General features: G+C 34.9%; 1 protein-coding gene across 1 annotated transcript; it reads left to right on the top strand.

Moving 5' to 3' along the window:
- Positions 1–7,453: 7,453 nt before the first annotated feature.
- On the top strand, positions 7,454–12,149 carry LOC132166046 (ammonium transporter 3 member 1). Its single transcript, XM_059576795.2, has 3 exons — positions 7,454–8,160; positions 9,546–9,831; positions 11,100–12,149. The coding sequence occupies exons 1-3, from the start codon at positions 7,498–7,500 to the stop codon at positions 11,618–11,620; spliced, it is 1,470 nt and encodes a 489-aa protein (XP_059432778.1). The 5' UTR covers positions 7,454–7,497; the 3' UTR covers positions 11,621–12,149.
- The last annotated feature ends 12,313 nt before the right edge of the window (positions 12,150–24,462 follow it).

The following is a 24,462-nucleotide window of genomic DNA, read 5'->3' as shown; positions in this document are numbered from 1 at the left end:
ACGAAAGGTAAACATTTCACCCCTTTTAAGTGTTGTTATTTTGGTATTTTATCCTGAAATTTTGAGGACGAAAGTGTTATATGGAGGGGAGAATGGAGTGACCTAAATAATTAACCAAGGCTAAGTAAGATAGCTTGGTTAGAGGGTTAATTGGACTTTTGGGTTACTAGGGACCGCTAGAGGGTCATTTCGAGAATTTTGAACATTCTGACTGAACGCGCGTGTTGGGACAATGCAAGCGCTCGCTTGCAAATAGTACACGAACATTCGTGTGGGGACCCGCCGAATGTTCGTTGACTTTTGGTTGACCAATGGATATTACCCAAGCATACGACTACAACCCTAAAACCATTGGGTAAATAGTACGCGAACGCTTGGCACTGTAGTACTGAACGTTCGTTGCTTTTCATAACTACTCTTGCAAAGCTCACAGCTTTTTCTACCCTATAAATACCTCTCCCCACTCGATCCTTAAACATAATTTCCTTGGTGTTCTTGAGGAGAAGGAGAAGCTTGTCAAGGTTCTTGCTGTGTAGAAGTAACTATCATCTTTCTCTAGTGTTCTCATTAAGATGTTATGCTAGCAAGTGTTTTACAGTAACTTAGTGGTTAGAATTTAGAAGTATATGTCTTAATCTTGTTATAAGCATTTCTTTCCCGTTAGAGTTGTTCTTGTTGCATGGAGATGTTTGTTTTGGGTTAGGAAGTGTTAAAGAACCTTTTTTAGCCTTAGAACCAGTTTAGGAAGGCTTAGGAGAACATTGGACCAAATAAAGTTCTACCTGAACTCTCTGGTCGAACGTTCGGTCTCGAGCCTGAACACTCGCCCAAAAGCACTTCAGGGGAACACCATTTTGGCTAGTCGTTCAATAGCTCTATTTTCATGTTCTAGGTTCATTTTAGTTTGGACTTAGGACTAATATTAGGCTTTCTACATATTTGTAGAACCTAGACCTTTTGGAGAAATTTTTGGATCACTTATACGACCCAAGTGAGTACAAACTCATATGGTACTAGCCGTTACTTTTCTGCATTGCACGTCTATTTTTGTGTATCGAAACATGCATCTTTACAACTCTCATGAAATACATTTTTGTTGCATTATGAACTCTACATTTGTGAAAGTGTGCTACTTAACAAGATAACGGACATGTTAGGGTTGTAAAAGCATGCATGTAAAATACGGATAAGACTAATTGCATCGTATGATATGACACACCGGTACGTGCGGGATAACGGCCATGGGCTTACTGTACATATTAACTCTATGGTCAAATGTGTGTGTGGATGTGATATATGAGTCTTAGATCCAATGGTTATTTTTGTGACCGGTGCATCATTAACGGGCAGGTCATTACAGGACGTACATCATTAGTAGCATAGGCCACCCGAGGTCACACTCAGTCGGGTTGCTAGTGTTATGGAGAGTATCATATAATGGTCGAGACATCGACATTGTATTACAGGTCCCTTGGGACAGCGCCAACCCTGCTAAGAATGGGTAATATTTCGGGTAGACCATACAGTTGAACTATCATTGATTCACATGATTATAGCATGTACTATATCTATACTGCATTTATGAATAGTTGTCATACCAAAATGCTGCATACTCTATTAGTAGAGTTCATCACTAAATGACATAAGTACCATACTACTATGTGCATTTTTATTCACTAAGTCTTTAGACTTACCCTCTTTTATTTTTTCCCTTCTATTATGTATAATTACGCGGTTTAGCTAGCATAGATAAGGATGGATACGGACAACCGATTGGTGGTGGCTAAGGACCTGATTCGAGTCATTTTTGAGGACATGGACCCGATTTGGCTCAAGTCCATTTGGGATGATGGAGGATTTATCCAAGCGGAGATGATAGATATTATTATCGTGTTAGCTTTACTTAAACTTAGGTGTTGATCTTGTTATCTTATTTCCAGACAATTACCTATGGTTTGTAATATATTTGATGAATAGGTCTTTGACCAGCACATTTGAGGATCTATTTATGCTATGATGTGTTATCATTACTCTGGTTATCATGATTGTGTTATTTAGTTATTGCTTTCTTATTCTTGTGGTTGAAAGTTTTCCATTGTATTCTCTCTCTTAGGAGAGGTTACGATTACTGAGTCTTATTCTATGAAGGACAAGGCTGGGAGGCGAACCATGGATTCAATTACTAGTTAATTGATTTTCACGGAGCGTTACAGTTAGGACACCTCTAAGACATAGTCGGGACATTTTTCGTAATTTAGAGTTTAATATGATTTAATGAAAATATATATATTGAAAAACCTAATATGACTCCAAATGACACCTATAATGGGGTTGAATAGGTGTATGCAAATAATATGCGGGATTAAAATATTAAACAATCACAATCAATCATTCACCAAAATATGTAAAGTAATAAATCAAAGAGACACAGATATTTTGGTTACGAAGAGGAAACCATTTAGAGAACTCTCTATAATGTAAAATCTCACCAGGGTAGCCAAACCCAAGAAATCACTAAATCAGTAGAATAATGAGAAATTACTCAATGTCGAAAACTTACACAACCTATGCACTTGACACTCCTGTGTACTAGACAAGCGACCCACTTGTCTGCTACCGTAGTAGTTCTCCCGGAACCTCTAGACTGTTCCTTTTACGTGATCTCCATTCACCGGAACTCTGGTTGATTTTAATTGCTTTATCAACGAGGATGATCAAACGATCCTTACTCTAAGAGAGAGAATTAACGCTCTATAACCAAAACTCCCTTAGCACAAATCTACCAAACTCTAGATGCAGAATTCATGGTTATACAAATATGTAGAGATCCATATATACAGAATAAAGACCCATAGTCTAATCTTACACAAAATCTATTTGGAAATAGACTTAAATTACATGGGGGATCTGGACGGGAAGTAAGCTCGTCTGGATAGAACTAGCTTAAAAAGGCTAAACCCTAATTCTCTGGCATGACGCGTCCGGATGGCTTGCAGAAGAGGCTCTCGGGTTTTCTTGTTCAGCCATCTCGTCCGGACGGTCTGTAGACGAAGCTATAGACGAAGTTGTAGACGAGGCTTAAGATTCAACCGTTTACTCATTTACTCACTGCACAATTAAATCGAACATGTTAACTACAAGTATTTTGTTCACTCGAATCCAACCAAGACAAAAATAAAACTAACATATATATGTAAATTATGATTTTGCATACACACCAAACACCGTAAAATGTTTTTCAGGAAATCATTTTTTGGGAATATGTTTTTTGCTGAAAATATTTTCCGACAGAAAACATTTTAGATTGAAACAAATGGAGCCTAAACGGTTGAATATGGAAGGCTTGTCCAACGAAAATTTTTGTATCCGACTAAAACATTTACTATTTTTTTTTTTAATCCTAAACAACTAAACATGTAGTTTACTTATCCCAAAAAAAAAAAAAAATGTTAAATGTGACGTCCCACATTGCCTGGGTGTAGAAAAGATAATGTGCTTCTCTTTAAATGGTATGAGGCTTTTTGGGGTAAACCCAATGATAAAACCGTGCGGGTTTGGCCCAAAATGAACAATTTCATATCATTTAGGGTGTGGTGTTATATATGGTATGAGAGTCATAACCTAGCTTGGGATGGGGGGAGAGTGCACAAGCCCATGAGGGTCGCTAGTGAGGACGCTGGGTCCCAAGAGGTGGTGATTGTGACGTCTCACACTGTTTGGGTATAGAAAATATGATGTGTTTATATGGAATATTCTTTCTCTAAATGGTATGAAGGCTTTTGGAGTAAATCCAATAATAAAACTGTGCAATCTTGGCTTAAAGCGGACAATATCATATCCTTTAAGGCAGTGTGTTATATTAAATCACTGCTTGTTTTAAAGGCATAAGTGGTTAAGCTAATAGAAATAGGTAAATTTAATAATTTAATAAATATTTTAATACTCCTTATGTGTGAGTATAAACTTCCTTTTAATAAATAATTATTTATCCTAAAAGCTTTTTTTTTTTTGTTAACGTCATTCATTCAAAAGCATAAAAAGATTATGTTAGAACAGTTTTCGGCATGGTGTGAACCGTACGTTCTTCATGTTCTTCTAGGTATCATTGATCTTCAATTTTTTTTCTTCGTGCTCCTAGAATCACTGCAAGACAATAAATCGTTAAGCGAACTCGCTGGCGGGGTGTCGGAGGGTCTTACTTCGATGCCTAAGTCAATTTTTGCGAGAAGAATATGCTCAATGCACAAGATTTCAGTATAAGGCTTATACTTTGGGTAATGACATATTTATAGGCTAAGAGGTGGAGTTAGACCTGGATTAGGTCTTCTACCTCAACTTGACTTAAGTTGTGGCCCATTATTCTTATGGTGGGCTGTTATTGATCTTGAGGACCATGATGTATATGTGGTGGGCCAATAGAGTAGGATTATTCTCAACAGATTACAACTTTCAGCATGTACAATGTTAGGGTATTTTTCCATCCAAATTTCCTACGTTGATTTTTGGAGCGCTCCCTTTGCCAACAAGTGTGCCGTCATAGTTGCTTCCCTTTTTGTATGCATTACAACCCAAGGCTGGAAATTGTGCAAAACAATCTTTGCATCCTCAATCAAAGTCCAGTATCTTTGCCATAATTGGTCTTCCGTTTGAAAAACATGAACTATCTCCAGAGCATCACCTTCCAAAATAAAATTTCGTAGGCCCAAATCTTAGCCAAAAAATACTGCCTTCCAAGCCTCCGCATTGTTGGATCGAACTCCCTTTTAATAAGCCATGTGAGGCCCATCACGTAAAATATTTAATTAAAATGTGAGATGAGTGATGGAGATATGATTCAAACTTTTGACCTTTACTCTGATATTAAGTTAAATGATCACTTATCCTAAATATGAATAAATAAATTTAATCGTATATACTTTAATAATAATAATAATAAAAAAACTAACGTCAGGGGATTTATTTTATTTGATAAAGATGTTGACCAAATGAAAGTGATTCCTATATATATTTGATAAAGATGTGAGATGAGTGATGGAGATATGATTCAAACTCTGGACCTTTACTTTGATATTAAGTTAAATGATTACTTATCCTAAATATGAATAAATAAATTTAATCGTATATACTTTAATAAATAAAATAATAATAATAATAAAAAAAACTAACGTCAGGTGATTTATTTTATTTGATAAAGATGTTGACCGAATGAAAGTGATTCCTATATATATATATTTGTTCAGTATATACCGAACATGTCAATGGCATAAGGCACTAATAAAAGACAAGAACATTAATGTCGGTGTTTGCCTATGATGCTGTGGATTCTAATGACCTGTACAAAAGAATTTTCTCGAAACCCATATAGTTGAGTATCTGTCCAAATCGTGTGACTTATGACAAAATCTTTTTATAAACAAAATTGTAGGATTAATAATTTTTTTACTACATAAGTTTACACATTTTTTTTTTCCTGAGTTTTAAAACTGTGTAAATCTAGTATCCAACCTATTGCAAATGGCAGAATTAGTATCTTTGTTAGTTCAATCAACAAAATTAGCACGTGTCACTTCCATAATACGCCACGTGGCGTAAAAAATTAAAAATAATTAAAAAAAAAGAAAACAATTTGGGGGTGGCCTTTGCTCCAAGGGGGGCTGAATCCACCCCTAGTGGGTACTTGGGGTGGCTCGGCCACCCCATGGAGCCAAGGGAGTGGCCAAAACCACCCCCAAACCACCATTGAGGATGGTTTCGGCCACCCCAGTACCCATTGGGGGTGGTTTCGCCCCCCCTTGGGCACCAAGGAGCCACCCCCAGTACCCACTGGGGGTGGTACTGATTCTGTCTTTTTCCATAGGTTAGGTACTAGATTTGCACGGTTTTAAAACTCATGAAGAAAAAAATAAAAAAATGCAAACTCAGGTACCAAAAAAGTTATTAACCCAAAAATGTATTATAATCCAAAAAATTTTCTTTCTTAGAATGGAAATTAATATTGTAATGAAGGTTTAAAAGGCCGTTTTTCTATAATAAAGTATAAGAGGGTGTTTGAAATTGTGTTTGAGAAATAGAGTTTTTAAGTCAAAAACTATTTTTTGGCAAAAACTTCATTTTTAAGCTTTTAACAAAAGATTGTTTTGGCCATTTTTTAAGCTGTTAATTTGGGTCCTTAAAGCGCTTTCAATTCTTTTGTTTTACCAAACAAGTACTTTTTTCTTCAAACGGACTTTTTTTAGTATTAAACACACTTTTAGGCATCTCAAACGTACACCCAAACAGACCCTAAATAATACTAGAAACTCCTTGATGTATGATATGGTTGGAAGAAATTCCTGAATGTATAGTGAATCCGTGATGTTATTTTGATATGCTAGTTGATTTATCTAGAAGATAACGAGCTTTCTCTTAAAAAAAAAAAAAAAAAAGCTAGAAACTACATTTTTATTTTACAATTATCTTATACTTATCTCACAATGTTGATGTAATAGTCACAATCAACCCTGAAATAAGTCGTCATTAAAAGAAAAAAAATTCAAAATTTGGTTGGGACGGTCACATCAATATTGTGGAATAAAATTGGAGTATTTAGTATTTCTCATCCACATAAAAATTTAACAATCAATTGATATATATATTCCTTTTGATATATTCATTAGATTTTTCTATTTTTTTTTTTTTTTTTTAAAAAAAAGGACTGATGGCTAATGGTTGGTTGGTATTGACATATCAACAGTGTAAAATAGTTGTGAGATAAAAATTGTAGTTTTTAGCATTATTCATTACTTAAGGATAATCAATTGTTTTCGTGTGCATGTGTGTTTTTTGACATATTTTTATTAACTATTTTACGAATTATAAAATTGTGAAATCAAATTGTAAACGACTTTATTGTCAATGAAAGTTATACACTATCCCCAAACAATTTTCTTGTGGTAATCCTTGTACTATTAACAGTCTCTTATTACTTGACTCTAGAAACCAAAAAAAAAAAAAAAATTGTTGATTTTGTGTCTCTTCAAAATTAATGTGCCTTTAATTTGTGATAAATTACTATTAAATTTTGATTCAATTATAATTATAAAAGTCACATATTAATTTTAGAAAAATACAAAAAAAAAAAAAAAAAACACCATGGAAATATCTATGGATCACTCAAGCTAAATAGCACGCTCTACGTGTGGACAACACGCTAAATTCACGGCTCCACGCTGATCACGTATTTAGTCAGTGATTCCTAAGAGAGAATATCTATGGATCACTCAAGCTGGCTAATACGACAAGATACACATCACCGTTTTGGTCCTTTCTGACCTTGTAAAATTGTGATGCATCATGCATGATGAGCATTCGGGAGGAAGTCTATACCATTGAAAATGATAAGCCGCAAATGCACAGAATCATTCCACAGAAAGTCATCGCCCTTTCTTAGTCTTCTTATAAACCCCATTAATCACCTGCCAGTTACGCAACGTTGGAACAAACAAACAACAGTTCGCCATGGCTGCTGCTCCACCAAACCCGCTGCCGGTGGCGTACCAAGCCGGCACGTCTCTGGCGGTGCCGCCGTGGCTGAACAAAGGCGACAACGCGTGGCAAATGATATCCGCCACGCTCGTCGGCCTGCAAAGCGTGCCGGGGCTTGTCATCCTCTACGGTAGCATTGTCAAGAAGAAGTGGGCGGTGAATTCGGCTTTCATGGCTCTATACGCTTTTGCCGCCGTCGTCATCTGCTGGGTAACATGGGCGTACAAGATGTCGTTCGGCCACAAGCTCCTCCCCTTCTGGGGAAAAGCCGGGCCCGCGCTTGGGCAGAAGTTCCTCCTCAAATGGGCTACGCTGCCTGAAACGACGCAGTTTTATGGTAGCGGCGAAGTGGAGACCCCCATGGCTACGCCGTACTACCCCATGGCGACGATGGTGTGGTTTCAGTGCGTGTTTGCGGCGATTACGCTGATAATTTTGGCCGGGTCGCTTCTGGCGCGGATGAACATCAAGGCGTGGATGATGTTTGTGCCACTGTGGCTTACTTTCTCTTACACTGTCGGAGCCTTCAGCTTGTGGGGTGGCGGATTCTTGTTCCATTGGGGCGTCATGGACTATTCCGGTGGTTATGTCATTCATCTTTCTTCCGGGATCGCTGGATTCACAGCAGCTTATTGGGTCAGTATCAAAAATACTATTTAATAAACTATTATACGAATTTACATGTTAGACCAATTCATGTCCGCAGAAGTTGTGGAAATTAAATTGATTTTTAAGAACACTATTAGCAGTTTAACTAAAACTATTTTTTTTTTTTTTTGTTATTTTGGTGAAACAATACCGCGAAAATGCTTAAAAAATAAAAGCCAATTTGTTGAAAAAAAAAAAAAAACAAATTGAATAAAAAATGGGTTCTCTCCTTTTTTTTTTTTTTTTTTAAAATTTTTTTTTTTTTTTTTAGAGCATTTTCAATGAGCTCTCTAAAATTTCTCCAAATTTTAGCTAAAAATTTACTTTTTCTAGTTAACTAACCGTTATACAAAAGTACCAAATAATAAACTCTCTAAATTTTACTCTATTCTATTTAAATATAATTTTTATTTGGATAAAGTTTCCTCCAAACTAGGTTGAAGGAATTTTCTTCAACCTAGTCTATAAAAGTGACATGTGTCCACTTGAACATATGAGGCGCATATATTTTTTTAATAGCATGGACAAAGTTGAAATAATTTTTATTAAAAATTCATGTGCATCTCACATGTTATTAAAAAAAAAAACACGTCCTCAAGAGGTAGCTCAATCGGCTGGGACTACGCCTAATGAAGCGGAGGTCATTAGTTCGAATCCCCTTCCCTCTTCTCTTGTGCGGACATGTCAAAAAAAAGAAAAGAAATACATGTCACTTTTATAGACTCTATCTTCATTCATTTTTTATTTTCAAAAGCACCCTCACAAAGTTACAAACCCGTAAAGGTGGGGGGAGATAAAAAGTGTGAGGAGAAATAGAAAAATATAAAAAATAGAATAGAGAAATGATTTTGTTCGATCTCTAAATGTGGGGATATATTTGACGAGCACTAAAATGGAGAAGGGAATAGCTAGAGAGTTAAAATTGATTTTAGAAAGTTTATTGAGGATGCTCTTAATAGTTAGAAAAAGAATAAACAAAATTTTGAAAAATAATATTTAAATAAAATAATGAAAGTGAATTGTTAAAATAATAAGATTAATGCTAAAAATGCTTTTTTTTTTTTTTTAAAAAAAAGTATTTATAATTATTTTGGTGAGACTACTATTAACTCTGTATGGTACAATAATTCCGATTGCTTTGGGTTTAAATTTAAACCTTATTGGATGATTTATTACATAACTCTTGTCACTTGAGCTCACGTTCCATTAATTTGTGAGTAGACCATCACATTTTTGACTTGTAACAAGAAGATAAGGGCGGCTGGACCTTCAAAAATTTAAAATACTCTAAAAGATAAATTTTTTATCTTCATTTTATTATTATTTTTTTTTATAATGTTGTCTTCCAAAATTAAAATTTTAATTATACGCAGGTTGGACCAAGATCGAGAAAAGACAGAGAGAGATTTCCACCAAACAACGTTATATTGACGCTGGCAGGAGCGGGGTTGTTGTGGATGGGATGGGCTGGGTTCAACGGTGGAGATCCTTACGCTGCCAACATTGACTCATCTATGGCCGTCCTTAACACCAACATATGCGCAGCAACCAGCCTTCTAGTGTGGACAGGGCTCGACGTCATCTTCTTCAAGAAACCCTCAGTTATTGGCGCCGTTCAGGGCATGATCACCGGCCTCGTTTGCATCACACCTGGTGCAGGTGATATACACTAGAGATTCTTCTTTTTATAAAAAAACTCATGATATTATATTATTTAGGGTCAATCCACTTGGTATTCACGGAAATAAAGAATCTTTTCCCGCGCCATTTCACATGAAAACTCCCCACGAAGTTGATATTTCATTATCTCTTTCCAGTTGGAATCCTTGCGTTTGTTCACTTTCCCTAAATCACTATTTTCATAGCTTTCACAGAAAATGCATGATCTTCTCGAGTATATATATATATATATATATATATATACTTAATTTTTGTTTTGTTTTGTTTTTTTTTTTAAATGATGAAAAATCCTTATAAAGCAGGATCACTTTGTGTCTTCGTGTTTGTATTCACTTCTATAGGGCAAACTCCAGACCTATGAAAAGCGCCCTCTCGTGTGTGTGTATTGATTCTTATAGGGCAAACTTCAAACCCATACAAAACACACCCCCCCAACACACACGCATATATATATAGCTTAATTTTAGTTGATCGTAGATCACGTGTTGCAAGCTGAGGGAACATATTGGCATGTGGCATCAATTAAAATAGTCGTCATATATAGTTATCATTTCATGAGTAAGTGACCATGTGGTGCTAAATCATTGGGAAAGAAAGTCAACCAAAACTTAGGATGATTTTATTATGCCCTTAATTTGCACGTGTCCCACCTGATTTATCAATTGGCCACTAGGTCTCCAACTCCCCATCATTCTAGATGGGAGCTACACTTGTCCCCTCCATTTGTAATGTCATTAATTTTTTAATCTTTTAATTTAATTTGTTAATATACCCTGTCAACATATCATTAGGGTTGTAATATTCCTCTTCCGCTCCCAAAATGACAAAAATGTTTTATAGAAAGTAATAGAATCATTTTTTTAATGATTTTTCGGTCTTTTTTTATTTTTATTTTTTTATTACAAGAATTGTTTAATGTGTAGACTATTTTTGATTTTTGGAGTTGCAAATGGGATGTAACAAGCTCAATAGTAGATCGATAGAGTACATTAACTAAATTAAAATATTAGAAAGATTTTGCAAATTAAGTGGTAAATTGAAATGGGTAAATGTAGTTTTCTTTTTGTAGACGCTCAAATTAACTTTATTTACTTATGATTAGCCAACTATCAATTATATGTGAGAAATGTTTTCTTACATGGCATGCTCAATTATTTAGTGATTTTTTTTTTCCTATAAATGAAACATGCTAACTGAATTAATAGAGATGTATGCTAGATAAACACCATATATTATCGTCAATGTAGGTCTTGTTCAGGGATGGGCAGCTATCATCATGGGAATTTTGTCGGGCAGTGTTCCATGGTTCACCATGATGATCGTACACAAGAAGACGAAACTGTTCCAAAAGATTGACGACACCCTCGGCGTCTTTCACACCCACGCCGTGGCCGGCTTGCTGGGTGGAATCCTTACAGGCCTCTTTGCAGAGCCGGAACTCTGCAAGCTATTTTTGCCCATCACAAGCTCCAGAGGAGGAGTGTACGGAGGATCAGGCGGAAAGCAAATCCTCAAACAGATCGTGGGCGGCTTATTCATCATTGGATGGAACCTTGTGGTGACCAGTGTTATTTGCGTTGTGATAAATTTGGTGATTCCTTTACGCATGCCGGACGAGGAATTGTTGATTGGAGATGATGCCGTTCACGGCGAGGAGGCATACGGGCTGTGGGGTGATGGCGAGAAGTACGATCCCACCAAGCATGACATTTATTCTGACGATACATTGCACCCCAGGCCATCGAGCGGGGCTACTCAGGTGGTCTAGAGAGGAGGATGGTGGATGTCTTCTTCATATTCATTAAACACTCGCCGCTTTTCACCTGCCGGCTGGCCACAACCCAAAAGAAGTCAAGGGCGAAAGCAAAATGGCAAGCAGTCTGGAGATTAAAGGGGAAGGTGATGATCACTTGTTTCTTGTCACTAGAGACGGAGGGAGGGGGGGACCGACTAGGGCGATGGTTCCCCCACTTCCTAAAAAAGATATTTTAACAAGTAAAAAAAAAAAAAAAATTATACTGATCCCCCCAAAAATAAATTGATAGGTCTCGGTCCTCCTAACTCTCCTCCACCGGTTGGTTCTTACTTCTTAGATTAATCTTGGGGTTTTCTTTTGGTTAATTTGTTCTATTGTTTGGCTTGTAAATTTGGTTAAGAATATGAAAAGTTGATTTTTTCTTTTTTTCCTTCATAGATTCGCTATCGGCTTGGAAACTTGGAAATTCCTGTTGCTACTTGAAAATTTCTGTGTTTTTTGTTGTTGTTATTTTATTTATGTAAGTATGTAAATCTTGGATATTTTTTCTGTGAGGATTTCTGGTTCTTGATTTGGTATGGCTGTATGAGAATTTTTGATGGGTTTTTATAACTAATGCCATTGAGAAATCTCTAGCTTCTCTTTGAGTGTTTGTTCTACTTATTGAATTTCAAGTTTAAAAGCATAATGATTTAGGAAATTTTTTATTAAGTCCGAATTTGGGAGAATTTTAGTAAGAAGCTAAATTCCTAAAATTAACTAGGGACTTTTGTGTGTAGTGGATTTCTATGCATGATTTAAGATCTAGATTGTTAGATTAATGGGTTTAAAACTTTAATTTTACTATTGTTTATAGTATGGACATAAACCATAATTTGTATAGTATGAATTAAATTAGGGCTTTTGGTATGTGAACACTAGGATTGCTAATTGGATGTGTTAGTTACATTTAAAGTGTTAATTAACCCTAGACTTTCATGAATTCAATTGAAATTGATGCCCATGAGGTTTAGGTTCTAATATGTCATATTATAATCATATTGATTATTGTATGTGAATATGAGTATTATAAATTTGGGGTAAGTTGCTAGATCAATGGAGTAGGGAGAGAATAATAATATAGGGTAAAAGTGTAATGTTTAACTTAGAGTCTATGTGATGATTATGTTATTCATGTGAGTTTGTTCATTATTAACCTACACATATTTTTTCTTTATTTTCTAAAGACTCAAAATGATCATGTAAATTTATTTGTAGATGATGAGAAAGTCAAATACAATACTTGACTATTTCAAAAGAAAAAATGCACAAAGTTCATTGGAGTTTGATCCTGGATTATGTGTCACTTATATGAGAATATCATGTTAATCAACGAGGTGCAAAATAACTCAACACAGGCCTCATTTTTTGAGGTTAGTACTATAAGCTCAATTCCTAATTTAAGTGGTCTTGTAATTTGGATATTATAGTTATTAAATACTGAGGATATTGTTTATTAGAACTTAAACATTTAATTGGAGAGTATGACACAATTTTAAGCTCAATTCCCCATTGTATTTAAGTACCAGTGATTAGAAAAAGAAGAAAAAAAGAAAAGAAAAAAGTACTAGTTCATTACACGCCCCCCAAAAAAAAAAAAAAAAAATCCTGATAACCAAAAGGAAAAAAAAAAAAAAAAATTGCTTTGGTCCCCTCCCATCAAACTTCCTGGCTCCATCCCCTGCTTGTCACGTTGTCACAGAACTTGTCTGCATGTGAATGTTGCTTTCTTGTTTTGAATGCAGTGACGCATTTGCAATATTTCTAGTTCTGAATCAATAATTGATTTTTGGCCAAAAGAAAAGGAAAAAAAAAAAAAAAAAATTCAATCATTGATGTGAAGATCTTGTGTCAGTGTGTGAACCCTCAACTGTTGCAGATGTAATTTTCTTTTTGCTAGCCTTTTTGTGTTTCTCCGCATGGTGAGGGTTGTTATTACTGGGAAAAAACTTGGGAAAAGACCTTAAATTATTGTGCGTTTTGAAAAACTCTTTAAATTTTAAAAATTTTTAATTTTATTTCTTGAATTTTCAATTTAATGCAATTTATCCATTTGTTAATTTTTGCAGTTAAAATCCCTAAAAAGACAAAATTACACTTCGATTTCTCTTCTTTTTTTTTCTTTTTTTTTTTTAAAATGAAAATTGAAAAAAATGAAAAAAAAGAAGGGTCACAAGATGGCCCAACCGTAGGTCACCTTGTGATTTTTTTTTTAATAATTTTTTTTAAAATTTTTAATTTAAAATTAAGGATAATTAAATTTGAAATTTTATAAAAAAGTCAGAGGTATAATAGTTATTGTATCACTTTTAACGTTTAAAAATTAATGGAGGGTTTAAATTAACTGCAATTGAAAGTTGATGGGTTCAAATTGAGAGTTTTTGAACTTTTTGGGACCAGGTCTTCTTAAAATACACAGTAGTTCAGGGGTCTAAAGGTAGTTCGGTGGTCTAAAGTGAAGTTTTCCCTTATTATTATTATTTTTTAAAATGCTATGGTTTCTTTCTTTCTTCTTCTTCTTTTAATTTTTAATTTTTAATTTTTAATTTTTTAATTATTATTATTTTTATATTTGGTTTCTATTAACTCTTATATTATTTTTATTTTTTTCAAAAAGGTCAATGTACCTTCTCAGAATACAAATTCAAACGATAATGTCACTCTAAATTGAGACAATATCGCTCTCAAATTATAAAAAACAATTATCAATGTTCATTTCGAGGCCAGCAAAAAGATATAAATAATTTAATCTTTGCTACTCTTCACTTTCATCATATTTAGTGTTTATTCTCCAATATTCATCAAGAGATTTTATAATAACTTGGTTAGGGTGAATAAATTTTTCCTCATGTACTATTGTATTTCTCCTAAGCCAAGGTCTAGGAGATTTTTGAACAAATAATATACTTTGCCATCCAATAGTTCTTTTTGGGAAATATTTCGCCTTGATAATACGTGTTGTTAGACTACTTGGGTTTTGTAGCAACCGCTAACGCTATATACTTTGTTAATAATGCTTTTACTACAAGAAATATGGTCTTCAATAATGACTTTTAGTCATAGTTGAAGGCCTTAATGTCTTCGCATTTATGTCGTTGTTAAAAACTCATTAGCAACGACTTTGAGAGTCATTTTATTACTATCAACGAAGAAAAATATTACAGGTTGTCTTAGAAATGCTTCACATGAGGCGACTTCTTGTTGCTATAATCAAGTTATCAGCATTACCCTTGGTTGTCTTGATATCAATCCTATTGGTGATGACAATACATAATTGTTGTTGATGATATGTACATTAGCAATTATTGTAGTATATCGTCGTTGATGATATGCATATCAGTGATGACTATACAAAGTCTTTGTTAATGATATGCATATTAACGATAGCTATACAAAGTCGTCGTTGTTGATATGCACATCATAGCCGTCACTAATGATAAATAACTTATTTATTTTTTTATTTTTTTATAAAGTTAATGGCTAAAATCACTAATCGCAACTGCTTAGACAATTAGTAAAATTGGATAACCGTCTTCGCTAAATGGCTAGTGGTTATTTTATAACCACAAGTTAGCAGTTATTTAATAAATGAAATTGCTATTAACTACTTTTTAAAAGGAAAAAAGGAGAAGAAAAAAAAAAATTTTAGAAAAGACCAAAATGATGTTGTTTTTATGCTAATATTGTAATACCCTACTACATACGACGTCATTTTTAGAGTTTTATATATATTTTTATATATTTAAACACCAAACGATATCGTTTCATATATATATATATATATATAGAGAGAGAGAGAGAGAGAGAGAGAGTTAGCGGTTTTCTCAAATCCTAAAATTGTTAATCACACTGTCCTAGGTGGTTAACGGTTTTTTCTAACCGCCTTTAAAAGCAATCATACCATTAAGTGGATTTAATTAAGGATATCAGTCCCAGTAAATCTTTATCTCCAATTTCTCTCTTTGTTCCACTTTAATTTGTATTCTATTTCTATTTCATTATGAATTTCTTAAAAAACGTAAGATAAGTAACATGCAATCACATGCCCATGCAATTGGAAACGTGTATTATATTAATCCTCATACTAGAAATCCGAGCGTCAATCAACAGTTGAAAAGAACGACAATATGCACGCACGACAAGAAATCCAAAAAGAAAATGAAGAAGTTTCTCAAAAAAAGATAAACATCATGAGACAGGTCTTAAATTATTCTCTAAAAAAATATAAAAAGTGTTTTTGTATGTGTGAAGAAGAGATCGAGGACTTAGCTTTCTATAAAAAATCATTAGAGAGTTCCATCACTTAACTTTACATGAAATAAAATATGCAGATAATGTTTACCACATCAATTAAATCTTACTCCTAAACAATTAAAGTGTAGAAAATCTCTAAACTTATTGATCACTCAATAATAGGCCACCTATTGTATATTGTTATATGCTATTAGTAATACTATATATACTATATATTTATCTCACAATACTGATTTAGAAATCCTAACTAATTCTTAGATTCTTTTTCTTTTATCTTTTAGCAATAATTGATTCAAGGGTTTATTAAAATGGTTAGATCAGCATTGTATGATAATTGAAGGATAAAAATATAATTTCTAGCATTACTCTATATGCAGGGACGGAACGTTGAGGCTCAATGTATTCTCCAATTTTTTTTTATTTTATTTTAAAAAAACACCTCTTTAACCCTCTCAAAAATTAAAATTTCACCCTGCCCCCCACCCTTCAACACCTAAATTCTAGATACGCCATGGTTTTGCATATATAAATTACAGAAGCAAATATAAAAGAATAGGCCACAAATCTACAAATATGGCATACAAAATCACTCATACTGCAATTGCTCTGTTTACTTCAAGCAAGAAGCCAGCAAGGGACCATGACAGAGAAATGCAAGCACAACATAAATGATGATCAAGAGAACAAATACCAAGGAACACCTGCAGCACATAAATACCTTCATAATGAGCCGATTACAGTTTTGATAACATGGTAAAAGGTAACTGAAAATAGTAAAGATTCATCCTGCTCAAACATCGTGTAGTAATGTTATATACCACATTCTTATTTAATTTACAATTGTTTCACAATACTGACCTGACAGTCCCAATTAACTCTTAGATTTTTTTCTTTTTAAAACTTAGAATTGATCCGGAGGTTAGTTGAGACTGACACGTCAATATTGATCTAAGGGTTCTGCAGTACCTTCATATTATGTAAGGATCAAAATTGGATACATCTCATGACAAAGGCAAGTTAACATGTTTTATGTATTTAGTAATCAAGTTAACATAATACCAGAATATAGTAACCCTGAGTGTCTTAGTGCGAGGCAATTAATTAGAATGAGGCTTAGTTGAGATGGCTTATATAGAGGGTCTTTGGTACTTAGTCAATGTCTAGGAGAGTAAGTGATGCTACGCGAGAGCATGTGGGTAGCTATGTGTGTAATAAGGTTTAGAGTTTGATAGTTTAACCAATTCTAATGATGTGGTTAATTGCAGGCATGTAACTTGATATTGGAGGCTTATGACTAAATCTAGTCTTCCGATGTGTAGTATGGGTAATCGGATCGATAGAAGATTTCGAAAAGATTACTTGAGTCTTGAGTCACTTGTAGTCTACTAAAGGTAAATATTTTACTTACTGGACAAAATATACTATACTTTAAAGTATAAAACATGTTTTGTAATAAAGTTTAGAGTTTTCCTATCTTAGGGTTGGCCTCATACATATAAAGAGAAACGGAGTGACGGTTCCTGGTAGTGATGACAAGTCTTTTACCATAGGGCTGGCCTCATATGTATAAAGAGAAAAGGGGTGACAACTCCCGATAGTGATGACAAGTCTCCTACTGCAGGGCTGGCCTCATATGTATAAAGAGAAATGGGATGACGGCTCCCTGTAGTGATGACAAGTCTCTTACCACAGGGCTGACCTCACAATGCACATGGTACAAGATGATGAGCATGAGCATGGATAACATATGCTTTTATGATGATGATGATTTGTTTATATGTTTTTACTAGGTGTATTAGTATGTATATGAGGCAGGAGATGTAACTGCGCATATGCATATCGTTACGAATTGTTGCATATGATGATTTATGATGTTTTTATATGATGATTTTTATACTAGCCATATCAGTGTGCATATGAGATGGGAGATGCAACCATCATCTATCGTTACTGATAGATGATGCATGATGACTTTCCATATGTTTTATTGCTTAGCTATGCTTATGAACTTGTGTTCGCCCATAATAGTGAATGCACATCTATAGGTGTAACTAAGCTATATTATATGTAAGTGTGTATAAATTTAGATGGCTTAGTATGTGCATGTTCTAAGAGCGGAAGGTCGGGCTTATGTATACTCACATTACTGATTTAGTATGTTTGCAAATGATGGCTATTTTGAAAAACTAGTAAGTTCTATATTACTGAACGTCTATATTTTATGGAGATGACGAGCTCATAAATCCGCTTGCATCATGGGTGGTGGTGATTCCCGTGGTGCAGAAAATGTTGTTAATGCTGATGCAGGTATAAGGACCATAGATGATGGCCCAGTGGCTATATGTATATGGGTTAAACTATGATGTTTGAGACCTAGATGCGTCTAGTGTTTATTTTGTTGGACTAGTTGTTAGTCCTCCTTTTGTAGTGTATTCATGTACATGCTTAGATATATGATATTTTTGTATATGACTCGTGTCGCATGTGACACTTTTGTAGAGCCATTCTTTTGTATGTAAAAGCGTATTCACATAGATGTATTTGTCAGCTCAAATGTGTTATGTATGTTTAATGTTATTTATATTCCGTTGCAAAGATATGAACTCTGATGAATCATTAATGATGCATGTAGTTATGTGTGGCATATTATATTGTCAATTAGGTTAATGCATAGGTTAATGGCATACTGAGGTATTGCCATGCCACTGTGACAATCCACTTTGTTGTGGTTTATTAGTTTTTAAAAGGAAAATTTTTAATCATATTTTTATCATGCGGGTCGTCACACACGCTCACTCTCACTCTCATCTCAGCCTCTCTGTCACTCGGTAATGTCAGGTCAGTGTCGGTCAAAAACTGACTTCCCCAATGATGCACGCCAATTTTACCCATTTTGGTTAAATTCGCACCTGATGAGTTTTACGAAAAAAATTATATCTCGAGTTTTGGATATCGGATTTGAGCAACGTTGGTGGAGTTGGAAAGCTAATTCAAAGATATACAAAGGGCCTGTTTGAGATTGCGTTTAGGGGTCTAAAAGTACTTTTAATACTCAAAAAGTCCGTTTGAAAAAAAAAAAGGTACCAATTTGGTAAAAAAATTAAAAGCGGTTTTAAGGGTCCAAAAAACCTAAAAATGGCCAAAAAGCACTTTTGAAAAAAGCTTAAAAATGAAGCTTTTGCCCAAAAGCTCTTTTTGACTTAAAAGTACTATTTCTCAAACGTAATCCCAAACAGGCTCAAAGTCATATTTCACGAGTTTTGGCTAATTCTGATATTTACGAGGTCAAAACGAGGTGCAAAGGAAAAATTGAAAAGATGGATGGAAATAAAGGCAATAATCAAATAAGGAAATACTTGATTGCTCTATTGGGGACATTAATGAAGATTTTATTCCAACAAATCAGATAATCCAGCAAATCAAAGATTATTTATTTTATTATTTATGTTATTTAAATTAGGATTTTATTTAATTGTAATTTTCCCTTTATTATTCTAGAAATTTTCATAATAGTCTTAGGTTTACTTTTACTCCAAGTTTGCTTATTGTTATAAATACAGCAGACCTAATATGTAAGAGGAGAGTTTATGTATTTTGATTAATTTATGAAACACTCTATGAGTGATTTTCTATTCCTTTTGCCTTGATTTCTTGATAGAATCTTGATTTTAGAAGAGTTATGATTCTATTGTTGTTTGCTATTACAAATCCACTCTGCCCACCACTGCATCACCCAAAATCCCTTTTGCATACCGCACCAACAACGTCGGAATAGGGAAAACTATGTCGCCTCCCGTCTGTCATCTAGGTGGTCACGGTCGGCTACGGATGGCACACAGTTGGAACATGAATGGTAGGCGGCATGGTGAATTTGCCCAGGCCTAGCTAGTGCCAGCCATGGCGTATTGATTTAAGTCCGTAATACCAAGTTCTCTCCTTTGATTATAAGTAAAGGGCATAAACTACTCTCTTTCTTTGTTTTTGTTTTTTGTTTTGCCTGAATAAGATACTCGCCAAATATAATAAGCTAGAAAGTGCTAACTTAACTCTGTTACCAAACAGTCAGAAATTCCAACACTAAACCCGAATGAGATAATCCTCACCCTAAAATAAGCTTACTTGTGCACTGGAATAGGGATTTCCACCGATTGCTACAACCAAACAGCCCCTCCTTCCCAAATAAACACATACGAAGCAAAATTTCAGAACAAAAGTTGCAGAAAATTTTGCAACTCCCACCACCGCTCACCGAAACACACAAGAATCAACAACAACCGTACCACCGGAACAACGATGAACGTCTACCACCCACGTTGACGGCGATACACACACGCTCAATACGATTGAGAAACAGCCCACTGCCACACAATCAGCACCCACACGGCACAGCAAAATCGCCCAAGAAAGCATTGATTTGATACCAAATGGTAAGAAATGTAGTTCTTATCAACTAAAATCAGAGAAAAACCAAAAAAAAACTTATACATGGAAATTTAGAAGGAATTTTGGGTGGCCGAATTTCACTTGAAGTTGTGCAATTTAGAAATTTTATGAGACAACCAGTTGCATGTAAGTGAAGGTAAACTAGGAATTTTTCTGTTAGACCATTATGAACCACATATTGGCCAAGTTGAAATCTAAGATTTGCTAGCCTTGTATGTTGTTTCCGAATTAACTTTTGAGAACTGTAAGGTTTAAAGGGGATGGTGTTGCTCTCTCCAAACAATTAAATTGTTATTGAGTAAGAATAAGTTTTATATTAAAATTGTGTAGTTGCTAGAATTTAGAGGAATATCGATGGCGTGAATTGTGAAAAAGTTCAGCAAAGTATATAAGTTGCTCACAATAAAGTTGGGATTTTTGAAAACTACCCCATTTGGAAGGAACCATTGCTACCTTGATAGTAAAGGAAAACAAAGGCGATGATTTTTACATGTCTCTTTATTTAGATTTCTTGTAATTCTAGTTGTTTGAATTATCACTTGCTGTTTTGAGGTTAAATCATGTATGAATCTATCTAGGATGCTTTTGTGATAAGTAATATGGTTCTATGTGATGTTGTTGGTTTGATGAGAAGGTTATTGATGTGAACCTCAATCGACATGCTTTTGAGACCAACAACAATATTGGAATACGGACCCAAGAAAGCTAAAATTCAGATTTTTTGACAGAAAACCCCAACCCAACATTTACAAATGAAACGCGAACCAAAGGTATAACGAAACAACCATCGACCCAACATTTATAAATGAAATGCGAACTAAAGGTATAAAGAAACAACCATCGACCCAACATTTATAAATGAAACGCGAATCGAAGGTATATAAGTTTGAACGCTACAAGGAAGAATCCTTGATAAGTTCACAAGTTCTTTGAAGAACCAAAAAAAGACGCAAGCCTCACATTTTTTGTAATTTTCATTCATGATGTCCATTACAATGAGTGCATGCTATTTATAAAGCATGACTGAAAATATGACTACTTGCTTGCTATGGAAAGGAAATTAAATTGGTTCCAACATTGGAAAGTAAATAAAGTAAAAAAGGACTAACTAAGAAAAGCCTAAAATTAAGTTTGATTTGGTCTGAAATTAGCAGCTCGTCCATGCCAAAAATAGACTGAAATTGGCAATTAAATCACGCTTAAGGAAGGTCTTGAAATAGGTAAGTCAATCAATCAATTAATTGGCATGTAATTTGGCAAGTCAATCATCCAATTAGTTGGTATGTAATTGAAAAGTGGATATCATCAAATTAGGATGAAAGAGGGTGATGAATGGAAAACTGCCTTTAAAACTAAATATGGATTGTAGGAGTGGTTGGTAATGCCTTTTGGTCTAACCAATGCACCAAGTACATTCATGAGGTTAATGAATCATGCATTGCGTGCGTTTATAGGCAGATTTCTTGTGGTCTATTTTGATGATATATTGGTGTATAGCAAGAACTTAGATGAGCATATTGATTATTTGCAATGTGTGCTTGATGTTTTGAGAAAAGAAAAACTATATGCCAATTTGAAGAAATGTTCCTTTTGCATGGACAAAGTTATGTTTCTTGGTTATGTTATTAGCGCGAAAGGAATTGAGGTGGACGAGGAAAAGGTGAAGGCTATCAAGGAATGGCCCACACCTAAGTCAATCACGGAGATAAGAAGTTTTCATGGTTTGGCTAGTTTTTATCGGCGATTTGTCAAAAATTTCAATACACTAGCTGCACCACTCACTGAAATTATAAAAAAATCTGTGGGTATTAAATGGGGTAGTGAGCAAGATCGTGCATTTATTGAGATTAAAAAAATGTTATGTGATGCGCCTTTATTAGCATTACCTTATTTTTCTAAAACTTTTGAGATTGAGTGTGATGCCTCAGGAATAGGTATTGGAGCTGTTTTGATGCAGGAGAAGCGGCCACTAGCCTATTTTAGTAAAAAGCTAAATGGGGCAGCTTTGAATTACCCGACATATGACAAGGAGCTTTATGCATTGGTGAAAGCATTGGAGACCTGGCAACATTACCTTTGGCCGAAAGAATTTGTCATTCATACTGACCATGAGTCCTTGAAGCACTTGAAAGGACAAGGTAAGTTGAATAGAAGGCATGCCAAGTGGGTGAAATTCATTGAGACCTTCTCTTATGTAATCAAATACAAACAAGGCAAGGAAAATATTGTGGCAGATGCATTATCCAGAAGGTATGCCCTTGTCTCTACTTTAAATGCAAAATTATTAGGATTTGAATATGTTAAGGATTTGTATGCTAATGATGATGACTTTGCAAGTGTGTATGGAGTGTGTGAAAAGGCAGCATTTGGAAAGTTCTATAGACTAGATGGGTACTTGTTTAGAGAGAATAGATTGTGTGTGCCTATCAGTTCTATGCGTGAGTTGCTTGTGCGTGAAGCACATGGAGGTGGTGTGATGGATCATTTTGGTGTAAGGAAGACTTTAGACGTGTTGCATAAACATTTTTTTTTGGCCAAAGATGAAATGTGATGTGGAGAGAGTTTGTGCTAGATGCATTACATGTGAGCAGGCAAAATCTAGAGTCTTACCACATGGATTATACAGTCCTTTGCCCGTACCTAGTGCGCCTTGGGTCGATATTTTTATGAACTTTGTTTTAGGCTTGCCTCAGTCAAGGAAAGGTAGGGATTCGATTTTTGTGGTTGTTGATAGGTTTTCTAAGATGGTATATTTCATCTCTTGTCATAAAACCAATGATGCAACTCACATTGCCGATTTGTTCTTTAGAGAGATAGTACGGCTCCATGGTGTTTCTAGGAGTATTGTGTCTGATCGTGATATTAAGTTCCTTAGCTATTTTTGGAAAGTTTTGTGGGGAAAGTTGGGGACTAAATTATTGTTTTCAACTACTTGTCGCCCCCAAACGGATGGACAAACCGAGGTAGTGAATAGAACTTTATCTACTTCGTTGCGTACTATAATTCAAAAGAACTTGAAAAATTGGGAGGATTGTTTGCCATTCATTGAGTTTGCATATAATCAGAGTGTTCATTCTATTACTGAATTTTCCCCATTTGAGATTGTTTACGGTTTTAATCCATTAACTCCTTCGGATTTGCTGCCTTTGCCAGTTAATGAACAGACTAGTTTGGATGGTCAAAAGAAGGCTGAGATGGTGAAGAAACTCCATGAACGTGTATGGCAACATATCGAAAGGAAAAATGAGCAATATGCAACTAAAGCCAACAAGTGCCGTAGACAAGTCATCTTTGAACCGGGTGATTGGGTTTGGGTGCATATGAGAAAGGAAAGATTTCCAGCCTTTAGGCAGTCCAAGCTACATCCTAGATGGGATGGTCCATTTCAAGTCCTTGCGAGAATCAATGATAATGCATACAAGTTGGATCTTCCAGGCGAGTATAACATTAGTGCTATATTTAATGTTTTTGATCTTTCTCCTTTCGATGTAGGTGATGATTCGAGGATGAATCCTTTGAAGAGAGGGGGAATGATGAGAATCAACAAGCACCATTAAGGGATCCGTTGCATGTTCCAGTTGGGCCTATTACTAGAGTAAGATCCAAGAAGATCAAAGAAGCACTTAATGGGTTGATTCAAGAGATTTGGGTTGATTCTAAAATGGGGCATTCCAAACTTGGCCCAAAGGGAGATGAAGGCGTAATAAATTTGATCCAAGCTATTGATGGAGCTGATTGTGCATAATTTCCTTAGCAATGGCATGAATTAATGGTTGATTATGGCTGATTGACTTTCCAATTACATACCAAGTAATTGGATGATTGACTTGCCAAATTACATGCCAATTAATTGGTTGATTGACTTACCTATTTCAAGACCTTCCTTAGGCGTGATTTAATTGCCAATTTCAGTCTATTTTTGGCATGGAGGAGCTGCTAATTTCAGACCAAATCAAACTTAATTTTAGGCTTTTATTAGTTAGTCCTTTTTTACTTTATTTACTTTCCAATGTTGGAACCAATTTAATTTCCTTTCCATAGCAAGCATGTAGTCATATTTTCAGCCATGTTTTATAAATAGCATGCACTCATTGTAATGGACATCATTAATGAAAATT

Source organism: Corylus avellana, chromosome 11, assembly GCF_965113065.1.
Source record: "Corylus avellana chromosome 11, dhCorAvel1.hap1.2, whole genome shotgun sequence".
NCBI lineage: Eukaryota > Viridiplantae > Streptophyta > Magnoliopsida > Fagales > Betulaceae > Corylus > Corylus avellana.
This window is presented reverse-complemented; position numbering and strand designations above follow the sequence as displayed.